We start from the raw sequence: 17820 nt of genomic DNA on the forward strand, positions 1-17820 counted from the left end.
TTCCTGACTTACATACTATGGAACGCCGTTTGGGTCTTTGCTTGTCAAAAAAGACACAGCAGCACTGTCAAAGCTGTACAAAAAAAAGTCTACAAACAAGCAAACACCGGCCACAAACGATGTGTTTATAATACCGCTTTGGTAATAAAGCACAAAGTTTGACCACAACTTCTGGGGTAGCTAGCTTTAGCTTATTATGTTCGCCTATTGAAATTGAACTTCTGTTCATGAAAATAAATAGCTAGCCAGCTACTTAACCCTGTTGCCCAAAGCTAACGTTGTAAGCAGCCAGCTAGCTTCATCTGGCGAGTGAGGCTCACCCGGCCTGGGTTGTTTTGTGAAGCTAGCCACAATAAGGATTAGGCACAAGTGGAATTTGCGGTCTGCCTTCAAAATAAAAGTATGTCATTGACAGTGATGCAATTGAATACAAATAGTAGAACTATGCCATATGTTTATTTTGAAGGCTAACCCAAAAGTCCACTATTGTGGCTCATCCACCATTAATCAAATAAGAACTGTATTTATAAATTAAGGTTATTTTAGATGATGACACCTAGCTATATAGAAACAGATTGTCGTTTTGCTATGTTTTTAGGGAAGAACATTGTTTGGATCCGTTGAGCTAGCTAGCTTTTTGTTATGACCAGCACTGAAGGTGCGCAAGACAACTTTACCAGCATCGTAGCATACAGCATCATAGCATACAGCATCATAGCATACAGCATCATAGCATACGTAGCGATGAATCGCTGTGACATATGAAATACGAGTGATCGTGTAATCAATGTGTAATAACTTTGTAAAACATTTATGAACCCATTAAATTATTATGTGACGTGCCGTCATATCCAGGTCCTGATTGTCAACCAGTGTGTTATTTGACATGTCAAATAGTGTTAAATAGTATTTTTTTGACACGCAAAAACCCAAACGGCGTTCCATTGAAATCCTGGTTGAGAATGAAACGACTTGACAACGAAACAGCACAGCAAGTAAGTGAAGAAATAGGTTTTGATGATGTTTTACTGGTAATGGGGACATACGTAAATGCCAACAAAATAACTTTTTGGTCAGTGTTGTGTATGTGTGTAACCTTTGCCGGGGCGGCAGGGTAGCCTAGTGGTTAGAGCGTTCGGCTAGTAACCGGAAGTTTGCAAGTTCAAATCCCTGAGCTGACGAGGTACAAATATGTCGTTCTGCCCCTGAACAGGCAGTTAACCCACTATTCCTAGGCCGTCATTGAAAATAAGAATTTGTTCTTAACTGACTTGCCTGGTAAAATAAAAAAATACAAATAAAAATGGAATTTGCTGTCATATCAGTGCATGAATATTCTGATGAATCCTAAAATACATGCCTAGGTGTATGAAAAATGTGTTAACTCAATCCAACCATGCTTTATTTGTTATGTGGCAAAACGTCTACTAGAATCCTTTTGAGATAAACATGTAGGCTACTTGGCACATCATAAAATAACAATTATTTTAGGCTGTAGGAATAAAATAAATAGCCCTATTTAATTTAGCTCAATTTAGGTAGCCTGTGTTTTCTTTGCACAATTACTCTTCCGGGTGTAGTTTACGGACAATAAAATAATAAAGGTGTTTCTTCTGTACTGTCGTGTTTACTCCCGCGCTTTCTCAACCAACCATCTCGCCTGTCGGTGATGTCAAGTGAAAAGCGGATGCTGCTGGGAGCTTCCCCCGCCACCGCACCCATCAGAGGAGGAGTGGGCTGGGTGGAATCCCTTCTCTTATACCTAGGCGTTGTTACCAAAGAGACCGCTCCTCCTGGTTTGATAGACAGAGCTGCTCACCGGTTCCTCGAAAGACTATCAGAAGACTTGATTGCATTTTGGGCAGACATGGGCTGGGGTGTAGCTGTGTTGCTTTTGGAAATTCGTTGCTGAGTTAGCTTGCTGGCTGTTCTAATTTCTAAGACGTTATGGCTAAGCAGTATGATGTGCTCTTCCGACTCCTGCTTCTCGGAGATTCGGGGGTTGGAAAAACATGTTTATTATGCAGGTTCACGGACAACGAATTTCACCCGTCTCACATTTCCACAATCGGTAAGACCATTCCTTTGAGGCATGAATACATTTTCTTTTGTGGGGGGGGGATTGATCAGAATGCACCTAATCAGATCTGATTATCTCTATGCTAAATAGTCGAATTGAATATAATTGTCGCTCTATCAATTAGCCTATTGAAAAGAGCATGTGCATTATTCTACATTTTCTTTGTGCAGAATATACCAATTTGCTATTAGACATTTACAAATAGCCCCATTGTGTATTAAAATGAAGTGTCCTCTATCTCAAAGCATTGTATAATTCTATTGTTTTGCATATCTGAGCTTTGATTACAAAACGAATTAGTTTCATTCATAGAAAATAGAAAAACAAAAAAAAGCCAGTTGGGGGGGTGGTGGGGGGGGGGCGTCCACTTGGTAAAATATCCAACTGCACTAATGATGACCACCAATAGACTACACTTACTGCAGTTGCTACCTGGATACAGAGTGATACATGGTATACCACATCAGATGTTATCGGCGAACTATGAACAGGATATTGAATATGTTTATGTTATTTTGAACAAAGTAAAAATGCATGAATACAAGTGAAGTATTCCAAGAGGTTATGTAGCCTATGGGACTATCAGTAACTGTCAGAAACTATTGGGACACATTTGTTACACCATTTTTTTTTGTGAATAGCTGCTTTTTTTACTATAAGAAATGCACGTGAACAAAAGTAAAGTGACATTTTTTTTTGGTGGGAAAATGTGTCACTTTTACCCACAATTACCTCAACTACTTGTACCCCTGCACATTGCCTCGGTACTGGTACTCCTTGTTTATAACCTTATTGTTTTTTATTGTGTTACACGTTCCTTTTTTTATTCAGCAAATATTTGTCTTATGTTTTAACTCGGCACTGTTGGGAATGGGCACTGTTGGGACTGTTGGGAATGGGCACTGTTGGGACTGTTGGGAATGGGCACTGTTGGGAATGGGCACTGTTGGGAATGGGCACTGTTGGGACTGTTGGGAATGGGCACTGTTGGGAATGGGCACTGTTGGGAATGGGCACTGTTGGGAATGGGCACTGTTGGGACTGTTGGGAATGGGCACTGTTGGGACTGTTGGGAATGGGCACTGTTGGGACTGTTGGGAATGGGCACTGTTGGGAATGGGCACTGTTGGGAATGGGCACTGTTGGGAATGGGCACTGTTGGGAATGGGCACTGTTGGGAATGGGCACTGTTGGGAATGGGCACTGTTGGGACTGTTGGGAATGGGCACTGTTGGGAATGGGCACTGTTGGGAATGGGCACTGTTGGGAATGGGCACTGTTGGGAATGGGCACTGTTGGGAATGGGCACTGTTGGGACTGTTGGGAATGGGCACTGTTGGGACTGTTGGGAATGGACACTGTTGGGACTGTTGGGAATGGGCACTGTTGGGACTGTTGGGAATGGGCACTGTTGGGACTGTTGGGAATGGGCACTGTTGGGACTGTTGGGAATGGGCACTGTTGGGAATGGGCACTGTTGGGACTGTTGGGAATGGGCACTGTTGGGAATGGGCACTGTTGGGAATGGGCACTGTTGGGACCGTTGGGAATGGGCACTGTTGGGACCGTTGGGAATGGGCACTGTTGGGACCGTTGGGAATGGGCACTGTTGGGACTGTTGGGAATGGGCACTGTTGGGAATGTTGGGAATGGGCACTGTTGGGAATGTTGGGAATGGGCACTGTTGGGACTGTTGGGAATGGGCACTGTTGGGACTGTTGGGAATGGGCACTGTTGGGAATGTTGGGAATGGGCACTGTTGGGACTGTTGGGAATGGGCACTGTTGGGACTGTTGGGAATGGGCACTGTTGGGACTGTTGGGAATGGGCACTGTTGGGACTGTTGGGAATGGGCACTGTTGGGACTGTTGGGAATGGGCACTTTTGGGACTGTTGGGAATGGGCACTGTTGGGACTGTTGGGAATGGGCACTGTTGGGACTGTTGGGAATGGACACTGTTGGGACTGTTGGGAATGGGCACTGTTGGGACTGTTGGGAATGGGCACTGTTGGGACTGTTGGGAATGGGCACTGTTGGGAATGGGCACTGTTGGGACTGTTGGGAATGGGCACTGTTGGGAATGGGCACTGTTGGGACTGTTGGGAATGGGCACTGTTGGGACTGTTGGGAATGGGCACTTTTGGGACTGTTGGGAATGGGCACTGTTGGGACTGTTGGGAATGGGCACTGTTGGGACTGTTGGGAATGGGCACTTTTGGGACTGTTGGGAATGGGCACTGTTGGGACTGTTGGGAATGGGCACTGTTGGGACTGTTGGGAATGGGCACTTTTGGGACTGTTGGGAATGGGCACTGTTGGGACTGTTGGGAATGGGCACTGTTGGGACTGTTGGGAATGGGCACTTTTGGGACTGTTGGGAATGGGCACTGTTGGGACTGTTGGGAATGGGCACTGTTGGGACTGTTGGGAATGGACACTGTTGGGACTGTTGGGAATGGGCACTGTTGGGACTGTTGGGAATGGGCACTGTTGGGACCGTTGGGAATGGGCACTGTTGGGACTGTTGGGAATGGGCACTGTTGGGACCGTTGGGAATGGGCACTGTTGGGACCGTTGAGAATGGGCACTGTTGGGACCGTTGGGAATGGGCACTGTTGGGACTGTTGGGAATGGGCACTGTTGGGAATGTTGGGAATGGGCACTGTTGGGAATGTTGGGAATGGGCACTGTTGGGACTGTTGGGAATGGGCACTGTTGGGACTGTTGGGAATGGGCACTGTTGGGACTGTTGGGAATGGGCACTGTTGGGACTGTTGGGAATGGGCACTGTTGGGACTGTTGGGAATGGGCACTGTTGGGACTGTTGGGAATGGGCACTTTTGGGACTGTTGGGAATGGGCACTGTTGGGACTGTTGGGAATGGGCACTCTTGGGAATGTTGGGAATGGGCACTGTTGGGAATGGGCACTGTTGGGACCGTTGGGAATGGGCACTGTTGGGACTGTTGGGAGTGGGCACTGTTGGGACTGTTGGGAATGGGCACTGTTGGGAATGGGCACTGTTGGGAATGGGCACTGTTGGGAATGGGCACTGTTGGGAATGGGTTCGTAAATAAGCATTTCACTGTGAAGTCTACACCTGTTGTATTCAGCGCGTGTGACCAATGATTTTATTTTGATTTGAAATATATACATAATCTACATGCCTTGTCATTTTACTGCAATATAATATATATATTATAGTTACTAATAGTGTAAAAGTTATTGTCGTGCAAAATAGTGTAATTTCACCTACTCTTCATCCTTGGTTATTGCTTTGCCTCGGTCCAACCCTTGTAGAGAGAGAGAGAGCATTAAAGCAGTAGCCTACAGACCCAACAAGGTTTGCCCCTATAGTTAATATGGGCTGTCAAACTCCATTCCCCAAATGAACAGCTCCTCACTCTACTCCACTGCCTTCCTATTGAGGCCGGTGAGCTATCAGAACCGCCCTGTTCTCCTCTTTACCGACCTGTACCAGTCATTCTCCTATCTTCCCAGTCAAGACAGGTTTTCCTTTCTGTGACTGAACTCCTCCTCCCGGGGTTCAGGGACATCACAGAGAATTATGAGATTTATGTTCCAAATGGAGCCCTATTCCCTATATATAGTGCACTACTATTGACCAGAGCCCTATTCCCTATATAGTGCACTACTATAGACCAGAGCCCTATTCCCTATGTAGTGCACTACTTTTGACCAGGGCCCTATTCCCTATGTAGTACACTACTTTTGACCAGGACCCTATTCCCTATGTAGTTCACTACTTTTGACCAGGGCCCTATTCCCTATATAGTGCACTACTATTGACCAGAGCCCTATTCCCTATATAGTGCACTACTATTGACCAGAGCCCTATTCCCTATGTAGTGCACTACTTTAGACCAGAGCCCTATTCCCTATATAGTGCACTACTTTAGACCAGAGCCCTATTCCCTATATAGTGCACTACTTTAGACCAGAGCCCTATTCCATATATAGTGCACTACTTTAGACCAGGGCCCTATTCCCTATGTAGTGCACTACTTTTGACCAGGGCCCTATTCCCTATATAGTGCACTACTTTAGACCAGGGCCCATACCATGGTCAAAAGTAGGGTGCCATCTGGGACACATATGCAGTTCTCCCTCTGCAGAGGAAGGTAGTATTATAGGAAGTAATTGGTTGCATTAACCGTAGCCACAGGAAGAAGTAGTGTGTGTGTGTGTGTGGGGGGGGCTGAAAAAAAGACATTCGGTCCTCTAATACAGGACTAGTAAAGTACACTAGCAACCTGCATGTCCCTCCCACCTGAGGATCCCTCTTTTTCAGCTATCGATTTCCTGTGTTTAAGGGGTTCAAAATCCACTTGTCACTTAAATCTCACTGGATTGATTGGTTTCATTTTACTCCTGCGACTTTTTCATACTTTTTGTTTGTGCTTCTAGTTGTTTTAGTAATGGCCTGTCAAACACACCCTGTTAGTGGCTGAAATAGACGGAATAGATTGTCTTTCTGTTGCATCACGATCTGGATACTTAGAACGAGAAAGATAACTTTATTTCGATGGGTGTTCATTTTCTTTTTTTTTGTGGAATTTTAAAAAAGTAATAATTAGAAATGTTTACAAATTAGATGCTCTGAAATGAAAGCAATTTACGAAAATTAACATTCAGATTATAGTAGTATTATGTCTCGTCTCACAAACAATGTAAAGTACACAATATAATAATATAATATATGCCATTTAGCAGACGCTTTTATCCAAAGCGACTTACAGTCATGTGTGCATACATTCTACGTATGGGTGGTCCCGGGAATTGAACCCACTACCCTGGCGTTACAAGCGCCATGCTCTACCAACTGAGCTACAGAAGGACCACCACAACATGACCAGAAGTATGTGGACACTCCTCGTCTAACATCTCATTGCATAATCGTGGGCATTAATATGGAGTTGGTCCCTCCTTTTGCTGCTATAACAGCCTCCAGTCTTCTGGGAAGGTTTTCCATTAGATGTTGGAGCATTACTGCTATAACAGCCTCCAGTCTTCTGGGAAGGCTTTCCACTAGATGTTGGAGCATTACTGCTATAACAGCCTCCACTCTTCTGGGAAGGCTTTCCACTAGATGTTGGAGCATTGCTGCGGGGACTTGCTTCCATTCAGCCACAAGAGCATTAGTGAGGTTGAGCACTGGTGTTGGGTGATTAGGCCTGGCTCACAGTCGTTCCAAATCATCCCAAAGGTGTGCGATGGGGTTGAGGTCAGGGCTCTGAGCAGGTCAGTGAAGTTCTTCTACAACGATCTCAACAAACCTTTTCTGTATGGACCTCGCTTTGTGCAAGGGGGCAGTGTCATGCTGAAACAGGAAAGGGCCTTCCCCAAACTGTTGCCACAAAGTTGGAAGCACAGAATCATCTTTTTAATATTCAGTATAGTGTATGGATAAATAGGTGTAATCTAGACCCAAACGTGTATATATATTTTTCCCAGGGTATTCTGCTATTGACACTAGTTGAATTATGCAACAGATCGTGACAACAACAATAATAAGCAGGCGGTGTAGACAGCACAGGTGAATGTAGGCGGGCCTCGTCAGAGGACGTTATTGGGGTTGCAGCCTTGTTCCACCCCTTTATGCTAATGTACAAATACATCAGACTAATTATGCAAATGATGTACTTTTATTTATTTTAACACTGAATATCAAATAAATACCAGACACCATTAGAAAATGTATATATGAGATAATTCTAAGCGTTTTGACGACTGTTGCCAGAGTACATTATACACATTATCAACATTCTAGGATAGAATTTTGGAAGAACCCATTTCTAGAGTTCTATGGTGTTCTCTGTCTAAAGTTGTAGAACCTGGAGTGTTCTTCATAGCACTACATCCCTAGTGATATATATCTGTGGTGTTCTCTGTCTAAAGTTGTAGAACCTAGAGTGTTCTTCATAGAACTACATCCCTAGTGATATATATCTGTGGTGTTCTCTGTCTAAAGTTCTAGAACCTAGAGTGTTCTTCATAGAACTACATCCCTAGTGATATATATCTGTGGTGTTCTCTGTCTAAAGTTCTAGAACCTGGAGTGTTCTTCATAGAACTACATCCCTAGTGATATATATCTGTGGTGTTCTCTGTCTAAAGTTCTAGAACCTAGAGTGTTCTTCATAGAACTACATCCCTAGTGATATATATCTGTGGTGTTCTCTGTCTAAAGTTCTAGAACCTAGAGTGTTCTTCATAGAACTACATCCCTAGTGATATATATCTGTGGTGTTCTCTGTCTAAAGTTCTAGAACCTAGAGTGTTCTTCATAGAACTACATCCCTAGTGATATATATCTGTGGTGTTCTCTGTCTAAAGTTCTAGAACCTGGAGTGTTCTTCATAGAACTACATCCCTAGTGATATATATCTGTGGTGTTCTCTGTCTAAAGTTCTAGAACCTAGAGTGTTCTTCATAGAACTACATCCCTAGTGATATATATCTGTGGTGTTCTCTGTCTAAAGTTCTAGAACCTAGAGTGTTCTTCATAGAACTACATCCCTAGTGATATATATCTGTGGTGTTCTCTGTCTAAAGTTCTAGAACCTGGAGTGTTCTTCATAGAACTACATCCCTAGTGATATATATCTGTGGTGTTCTCTGTCTAAAGTTCTAGAACCTGGAGTGTTCTTCATAGAACTACATCCCTAGTGATATATATCTGTGGTGTTCTCTGTCTAAAGTTCTAGAACCTGGAGTGTTCTTCATAGAACTACATCCCTAGTGATATATATCTGTGGTGTTCTCTGTCTAAAGTTCTAGAACCTAGAGTGTTCTTCATAGAACTACATCCCTAGTGATATATATCTGTGGTGTTCTCTGTCTAAAGTTCTAGAACCTAGAGTGTTCTTCATAGAACTACATCCCTAGTGATATATATCTGTGGTGTTCTCTGTCTAAAGTTCTAGAACCTGGAGTGTCCACTGCTCCAGCTTGCCCAGCCGGCTACGTCAGATCAAATAACTGGGTGGGTTGCAGGTGCAGCCAGGAGTGGAGTGGTAATATGTTTGTCTGTCTGCTATAAGACAACAGTGCTTCTATACACAGGGTTACAGATGGCCACTCATGTGCCTGTCTGCTATTGGCTGTCTACCAAATGACATCCTATTCACTAAATAGTGCACTACTCTTGACCAGGGCCCATAGAGCTCTGGTGAAAGGTTGTGCACTATGTTGAGAATAGGGAGCCATTTGGGATGCGGTCTGTCTAAGGACCTCTATTGGAGATCAAACAAACCAAATTGAGTCCACAGAGAGGCATAGATCCAGACCGACACTGGCTAACACTACTCTGACTATCAATATAGTGTACACACACACGCACGCACGCACGCACGCACGCACGCACGCACGCACGCACACACACACACACACACACACACACACACACACACACACACACACACACACACACACACACACACACACACACACACACACACACACACACACACACACACACACACATGTTGGTTTTACTATCCTTGTGGAGACCAAACAATTGATTTCCATTCAAAATCCTATTTTCCTAACCTAAGCCTAACCCCAATGCCCTACCCCTAATCCCTAACCCTAACCCCAATGCCCTACCCCTAATCCCTAACCCTAACCCCAATGCCCTACCCCTAATCCCTAACCCTAACCCCAATGCCCTACCCCTAATCCATAAACATAACCCCAGTCCCCTAACCCTAACCCTAACCCCAATGCCCTACCCCTAATCCCTAATCCCAATGCCCTACCCCTAATCCCTAAACCTAACCCCAGTCCCCTAACCCTAACCCCAATGCCCTAACCTCAATCCCTTAACCTTAACTCCAATCCCTTAACCCTAACCCCTAACCCCTAAACCTCAACCTAACCCTAAACCTGAACTTAACCTCTAAACCTGAACCTAACCTCTAATCCTGAACCTAACCCCCAAGCCTTAAATATAATTTGTTATAGCTGCCTCCATGATTTGTATTTCAGTTTGCCTTCAAATACTCAAGTAGGCCCACATGTTCTTCAAATACTCAAGTAGGCCCACGTGTTCTTCAAATGCTCAAGTAGGCCCACATGTTCTTCAAATACTCAAGTAGGCCCACATGTTCTTCAACTACTCAAGTAGGCCCACATGTCCTAAATAGTGTTTCTATTAATATCTTCTTCTGAATATTTGTGTTCATTTCAAGTTTCGACTCTCAACTAAGAGCTGTGACTGTGTTTTTGACAGTGTCTCTGAAACACACAGCCAAGACTCTATAGATGGGAGTATATTATATTGCTATATATATATATATATATATATTGTTTCTGAGACTCAGCATTTAGGATAGAGTGTTCCCAAGCAGAGGAAGACCAAAAGGCCATTACCACTCTTGGCAGACTCACTAAAGGTTAGAGACAGTGATTTAATAGAACAATAATGTTCTTCCCTGTGTTCCCACAGCCTGACAGATACCAGGTGTTCTAGCTGTAGATGGCTATGACTAAAATTATGTTGTACCTTACGCTAGGTAGGGCTCAGAGTTTACCTGTCAGGTCATGTGATCCGGTGATGCTGTACCTTACGCTAGGTAGAGCTCAGAGTTTACCTGTCAGGTCATGTGATCCGGTGATGCTGTACCTTACGCTAGGTACAGCTCAGAGTTTACCTGTCAGGTCATGTGATCCGGTGATGCTGTACCTTACGCTAGGTACAGCTCAGAGTTTACCTGTCAGGTCATGTGATCCGGTGATGCTGTACCTTACGCTAGGTAGAGCTCAGAGTTTACCTGTCAGGTCATGTGATCCGGTGATGCTGTACCTTACGCTAGGTACAGCTCAGAGTTTACCTGTCAGGTCATGTGATCCGGTGATGCTGTACCTTACGCTAGGTAGAGCTCAGAGTTTACCTGTCAGGTCATGTGATCCGGTGATGCTGTACCTTACGCTAGGTACAGCTCAGAGTTTACCTGTCAGGTCATGTGATCCGGTGATGCTGTACCTTACGCTAGGTAGAGCTCAGAGTTTACCTGTCAGGTCATGTGATCCGGTGATGCTGTACCTTACGCTAGGTAGAGCTCAGAGTTTACCTGTCAGGTCATGTGATCCGGTGATGCTGTACCTTACGCTAGGTAGAGCTCAGAGTTTACCTGTCAGGTCATGTGATCCGGTGATGCTGTACCTTACGCTAGGTAGAGCTCAGAGTTTACCTGTCAGGTCATGTGATCCGGTGATGCTGTACCTTACGCTAGGTAGAGCTCAGAGTTTACCTGTCAGGTCATGTGATCCGGTGATGCTGTACCTTACGCTAGGTAGAGCTCAGAGTTTACCTGTCAGGTCATGTGATCCGGTGATGCTGTACCTTACGCTAGGTACAGCTCAGAGTTTACCTGTCAGGTCATGTGATCCGGTGATGCTGTACCTTACGCTAGGTACAGCTCAGAGTTTACCTGTCAGGTCATGTGATCCGGTGATGCTGTACCTTACGCTAGGTACAGCTCAGAGTTTACCTGTCAGGTCATGTGATCCGGTGATGCTGTACCTTACGCTAGGTACAGCTCAGAGTTTACCTGTCAGGTCATGTGATCCGGTGATGCTGTACCTTACGCTAGGTAGAGCTCAGAGTTTACCTGTCAGGTCATGTGATCCGGTGATGCTGTACCTTACGCTAGGTAGAGCTCAGAGTTTACCTGTCAGGTCATGTGATCCGGTGATGCTGTACCTTACGCTAGGTAGAGCTCAGAGTTTACCTGTCAGGTCATATGATCCGGTGATGCTGTACCTTACGCTAGGTAGAGCTCAGAGTTTACCTGTCAGGTCATATGATCCGGTGATGCTGTACCTTACGCTAGGTAGAGCTCAGAGTTTACCTGTCAGGTCATGTGATCCGGTGATGCTGTACCTTACGCTAGGTAGAGCTCAGAGTTTACCTGTCAGGTCATGTGATCCGGTGATGCTGTACCTTACGCTAGGTAGAGCTCAGAGTTTACCTGTCAGGTCATGTGATCCGGTGATGCTGTACCTTACGCTAGGTAGAGCTCAGAGTTTACCTGTCAGGTCATGTGATCCGGTGATGCTGTACCTTACGCTAGGTAGAGCTCAGAGTTTACCTGTCAGGTCATGTGATCCGGTGATGCTGTACCTTACGCTAGGTAGAGCTCAGAGTTTACCTGTCAGGTCATGTGATCCGGTGATGCTGTACCTTACGCTAGGTACAGCTCAGAGTTTACCTGTCAGGTCATGTGATCCGGTGATGCTGTACCTTACGCTAGGTAGAGCTCAGAGTTTACCTGTCAGGTCATGTGATCCGGTGATGCTGTACCTTACGCTAGGTAGAGCTCAGAGTTTACCTGTCAGGTCATGTGATCCGGTGATGCTGTACCTTACGCTAGGTAGAGCTCAGAGTTTACCTGTCAGGTCATGTGATCCGGTGATGCTGTACCTTACGCTAGGTACAGCTCAGAGTTTACCTGTCAGGTCATGTGATCCGGTGATGCTGTACCTTACGCTAGGTAGAGCTCAGAGTTTACCTGTCAGGTCATGTGATCCGGTGATGCTGTACCTTACGCTAGGTAGAGCTCAGAGTTTACCTGTCAGGTCATGTGATCCGGTGATGCTGTACCTTACGCTAGGTACAGCTCAGAGTTTACCTGTCAGGTCATGTGATCCGGTGATGCTGTACCTTACGCTAAGTAGAGCTCAGAGTTTACCTGTCAGGTCATGTGATCCGGTGATGCTGTACCTTACGCTAGGTACAGCTCAGAGTTTACCTGTCAGGTCATATGATCCGGTGATGCTGTACCTTACGCTAGGTAGAGCTCAGAGTTTACCTGTCAGGTCATGTGATCCGGTGATGCTGTACCTTACGCTAGGTAGAGCTCAGAGTTTACCTGTCAGGTCATGTGATCCGGTGATGCTGTACCTTACGCTAGGTAGAGCTCAGAGTTTACCTGTCAGGTCATGAGGTCCGGAGATGCTGTACCTTACGCTAGGTAGAGCTCAGAGTTTACCTGTCAGGTCATGAGGTCCGGAGATGCTGTACCTTACGCTAGGTACAGCTCAGAGTTTACCTGTCAGGTCATGAGGTCCGGAGATGCTGTACCTTACGCTAGGTAGAGCTCAGAGTTTACCTGTCAGGTCATGAGGTCCGGAGATGCTGTACCTTACGCTAGGTAGAGCTCAGAGTTTACCTGTCAGGTCATGAGGTCCGGAGGAACTCCTGTCCCCCTCTTGTTCTGTTAGTTTAGAACTCTAGACCTGAATGCATTAATGTTATTAATTTAATAAGGTTCAGGTTAACACACTGTTACCATGTGTTCATCTGGTGGTCTGTAGCTCAGTTGGTAGATCACGAGGCATGAATCACCAGGACAGTGGGTTTGATTCCCAGAACTACCCGTATGTGAAATATTTCAGCACCCATGACTATAAATGGCTTTGGATAAAATCATCTGCTAAACTACCTCCACAGCCTCCACTACCTTCACTACCTCCACTACCTCCACTGCCTCCACTACCTCCATTTCCTCCTACCTCCACTGCCTCCACTACCTACCTCCACTACCTACCTCCACTACCTCCCTCCACTACCTCCACTGCCTCCACTACCTCCACAACCTCCACAACCTCCACTGCCTCCACTGCCTCCTACCTCCACTACCTCCACTGCCTCCTACCTCCACTGCCTCCACTGCCTCCTACCTCCACAACCTCCACTACCTCCACTGCCTCCTACCTCTACTGCCTCCTACCTCCACTACCTCCACTGCCTCCTACCTCCACTACCTACCTCCACTGCCTCCACTACCTCCACTACCTCCACTGCCTCCTACCTCCACTACCTCCACAACCTCCACTGCCTCCACTGCCTCCTACCTCCACAACCTCCACTGCCTCCACTGCCTCCTACCTCCACTGCCTCCTACCTCCACTGCCTCCTACCTCCACTACCTCCACTACCTCCACTGCCTCCTACCTCCACTGCCTCCTACCTCCACTACCTCCACAACCTCCACTGCCTCCACTGCCTCCTACCTCCACTACCTCCACAACCTCCACTACCTCCACAACCTCCACTACCTCCACTGCCTCCACTGCCTCCTGCCTCCACTGCCTCCTACCTCCACTGCCTCCTACCTCCACTACCTCCACAACCTCCACTACCTCCACTGCCTCCACTGCCTCCTACCTCCACTACCTCCATAACCTCCACTGCCTCCTACCTCCACTACCTCCACAACCTCCACTGCCTCCACTACCTACCTCCACAACCTCCACTACCTCCACAACCTCCACTACCTCCACTACCTCCACAACCTCCACTACCTACCTCCACAACCTCCACTGCCTCCACTACCTCCACTGCCTCCACTACCTCCACTACCTCCTCTGCCTCCACTGCCTCCACAACCTCCACTGCCTCCACTACCTCCACTACCTCCACTGCCTCCACTACCTCCACTGCTTCCACAACCTCCACTACCTCCACTGCCTCCACAACCTCCACAACCTCCACTGCCTCCACTGCCTCCACAACCTCCACTGCCTCCACTACCTCCACTACCTCCACTGCCTCCACAACCTCCACTACCTCCACTGCTTCCACAACCTCCACTACCTCCACTGCCTCCACTACCTCCTCTGCCTCCACTGCCTCCACAACCTCCACTGCCTCCACTACCTCCACTACCTCCACAACCTCCTCTGCCTCCACTGCCTCCACAACCTCCACTACCTCCACTACCTCCACTGCCTCCACAACCTCCACTGCCTCCACTACCTCCACTACCTCCACTGCCTCCACAACCTCCACTACCTCCACTGCTTCCACAACCTCCACAACCTCCACTACCTCCACTGCCTCCACAACCTCCACAACCTCCACTACCTCCACTGCCTCCACTGCTTCCACAACCTCCACTACCTCCACTGCCTCCACTACCTTCACAACCTCCACAACCTCCACTGCCTCCACAACCTCCACTGCCTCCACAACCTCCACTGCCTCCACTGCCTCCTACCTCCACTACCTCCACAACCTCCACTGCTTCCACAACCTCCACTACCTCCACTGCCTCCACTACCTCCACAACCTCCATTGCCTCCACAACCTCTACTACCTCCACTACCTCCACAACCTCCACTACCTCCACTGCCTCCACTGCCTCCACTACCTCCACAACCTCCACTGCCTCCACTACCTCCACTACCTCCACAACCTCCACTGCCTCCACTACCTCCACTACCTCCACTACCTCCACTGCCTCCACTACCTCCACTACCTCCACAACCTCCACAACCTCCACTACATCCACAACCTCCACTACCTCCACTACCTCCACTACCTCCACTACCTCCACTGGTCACCGCAGTAAGCAGCTACCGCCAGGCAGCCATGATTTAGGAGACATGTTTAATCACACGATCCATGCATTTAATCTCCCTCGCCTGAGCGGTCGGCCTGTCAATGACCTGTGAACTCCTTGGAGCCTCTGGCTGTCATATTGGCTGTGAGGGATAGTAGGAGGTGTGTGGGTGTATACCTGTTTTCCGTGTGTGTGTGTTTGTGCCCTATATCATGAAACAATAAGCAGCTCCTCGAACCCACGTCTACTACGTGCCTGGCCCGTCACCCACCATCAACTCTGGGTAAAACACACTGTAAACACTACATACTATATGACCGTGTGATACAGCTCTGGGTAAAACACACTGTAAACACTAAATACTATATCAACTCTGGGTAAAACACACTGTATCAACTCTGGGTAAAACACACTGTAAACACTAAATACTATATCAGCTCTGGGTTAAACACACTGTAAACACTAAATACTATATCAGCTCTGGGTAAAACACACTGTAAACACTAAATACTATATCAACTCTGGGTAAAACACACTGTAAACACTAAATACTATATCAACTCTGGGTAAATCACACTGTAAACACTAAATACTATATCAACTCTGTGTAAAACACACTGTAAACACTAAATACTATATCAACTCTGTGTAAAACACACTGTAAACACTAAATACTATATCAACTCTGGGTAAAACACACTGTAAACACTAAATACTATATCAACTCTGTGTAAAACACACTGTAAACACTAAATACTATATCAACTCTGGATAAAACACACTGTAAACACTAAATACTATATCAACTCTGGGTAAAACACACTGTAAACACTAAATACTATATCAACTCTGTGTAAAACACACTGTAAACACTAAATACTATATCAACTCTGGGTAAAACACACTGTAAACACTAAATACTATATCAACTCTGTGTAAAACACACTGTAAACACTAAATACTATATCAACTCTGGGTAAAACACACTGTAAACACTAAATACTATATCAACTCTGGGTTAAACACACTGTAAACACTAAATACTATATCAACTCTGTGTAAAACACACTGTAAACACTAAATACTATATCAACTCTGGGTAAAACACACTGTAAACACTAAATACTATTATCAACTCTGTATTAGGTCCACTGCCTACGGTACACTCCTGACGTGTCATCACCTAATGAAGGCAGAAGTGAGCTGTGTTCAAGGTAATTAGACCAGTCACTTCCTTGTACCTATTAACCCTACACAGCTTCTCCGCCTTGCAGACTGTGATGAAACACTTACCGTGACAAACTAGCCACCGCTTTCTCAGTGGGGAGCTGTATTTGAGCTTCATTGTCACGACTGTGTGTGATGTGATGGGCTGTGGAGTCATAGACGGTGTCCGTTTCATTCACAGAGCACAGACACTGTGACAAAAGACTTCGGGACTGCAAGTCGACCGTTACACACCTGGTGATCCTATTGTAGCGACCTCATCAAGGGTGGCGAGTGGCGCAGCAGTTTAAGGCACTGCATCTCAGTGCTGGAGGTGTCACTACAGACCCTGGTTCGACCCTGGGCTGTAAGCACATCCGGCTGTGATTGGGAGTCCCATAGGGCGCCGCACAATTGGCCCATTGTCGTTAGGGTTTGGTCGGGTTAGGCCGTCATTGTAAATAAGAATTTGTTCTTAACTGACTTGCCTTAGTTAAATAAAAAGGGGTTTGGATCTCTTGGCATAATGGCTAATGTGTTGACAAGGGACAGTCGCTGGACCCAGGGTCGTGTCCCTGTCGGGGTCGTGTCCCTATCGGGGTCGTGTCCCTGTCGGGGTCGTGTCCCTGTCTGTCGGGGTCGTGTCCCTGTCTGTCGGGGTCGTGTCCCTGTCTGTCGGGGTCGTGTCCCTGTCTGTCGGGGTCGTGTCCCTGTCGGGGTCGTGTCCCTGTCGGGGTCGTGTCCCTGTCGGGGTCGTGTCCCTGTCGGGGTCGTGTGCCTGTCGGGGTCGTGTCCCTGTCGGGGTCATGTCCCTGTCGGGGCCAACCCTCCGGAACTCGCTACAATATGAAAACCCCTCTCACCTTATACAAGAATATTTTTCTTCTTCAAATCCTACACCAGATGTTTGAACACTACTGTGATATATATCAGATCTTGCTTAGATAGCTGAGCCAACCACTTCCCATTCATCTATTCTAGAGGACATCTTAGATCGCTGAGCCAACCACTTCCCATTCATCTATTCTAGAGGACATCTTAGATCGCTGAGCCAACCACTTCCCATTCATCTATTCTAGAGGACATCTTAGATCGCTGAGCCAACCACTTCCCATTCATCTATTCTAGAGGACATCTTAGATCGCTGAGCCAACCACTTCCCAT

General features: G+C 46.5%; 1 protein-coding gene across 45 annotated transcripts in view; it reads left to right on the forward strand.

Moving 5' to 3' along the window:
• The first annotated feature begins 1688 nt into the window (after positions 1-1688).
• Positions 1689-17820, forward strand: part of LOC118377262 (ras-related protein Rab-15-like) — a 37404-nt gene continuing 21272 nt past the window's right edge. For 11 of the 45 annotated variants that reach the window (XM_052524254.1, XM_052524255.1, XM_052524247.1 and 8 more), the window contains exon 1: positions 1695-2071. Coding sequence is in view for 25 of the 45 variants with exons in the window: in XM_052524208.1 (XP_052380168.1) it covers positions 1948-2071 (124 nt within the window). In the remaining 20 variants the exon portion in view is untranslated. Of the gene's footprint in view, positions 2072-17820 lie in introns of all 45 variants that reach the window. The other 34 variants (XM_052524228.1, XM_052524223.1, XM_052524225.1 and 31 more) reach the window with 6 other exon arrangements.

Source organism: Oncorhynchus keta, chromosome 8 (assembly GCF_023373465.1).
Source record: "Oncorhynchus keta strain PuntledgeMale-10-30-2019 chromosome 8, Oket_V2, whole genome shotgun sequence".
NCBI lineage: Eukaryota > Metazoa > Chordata > Actinopteri > Salmoniformes > Salmonidae > Oncorhynchus > Oncorhynchus keta.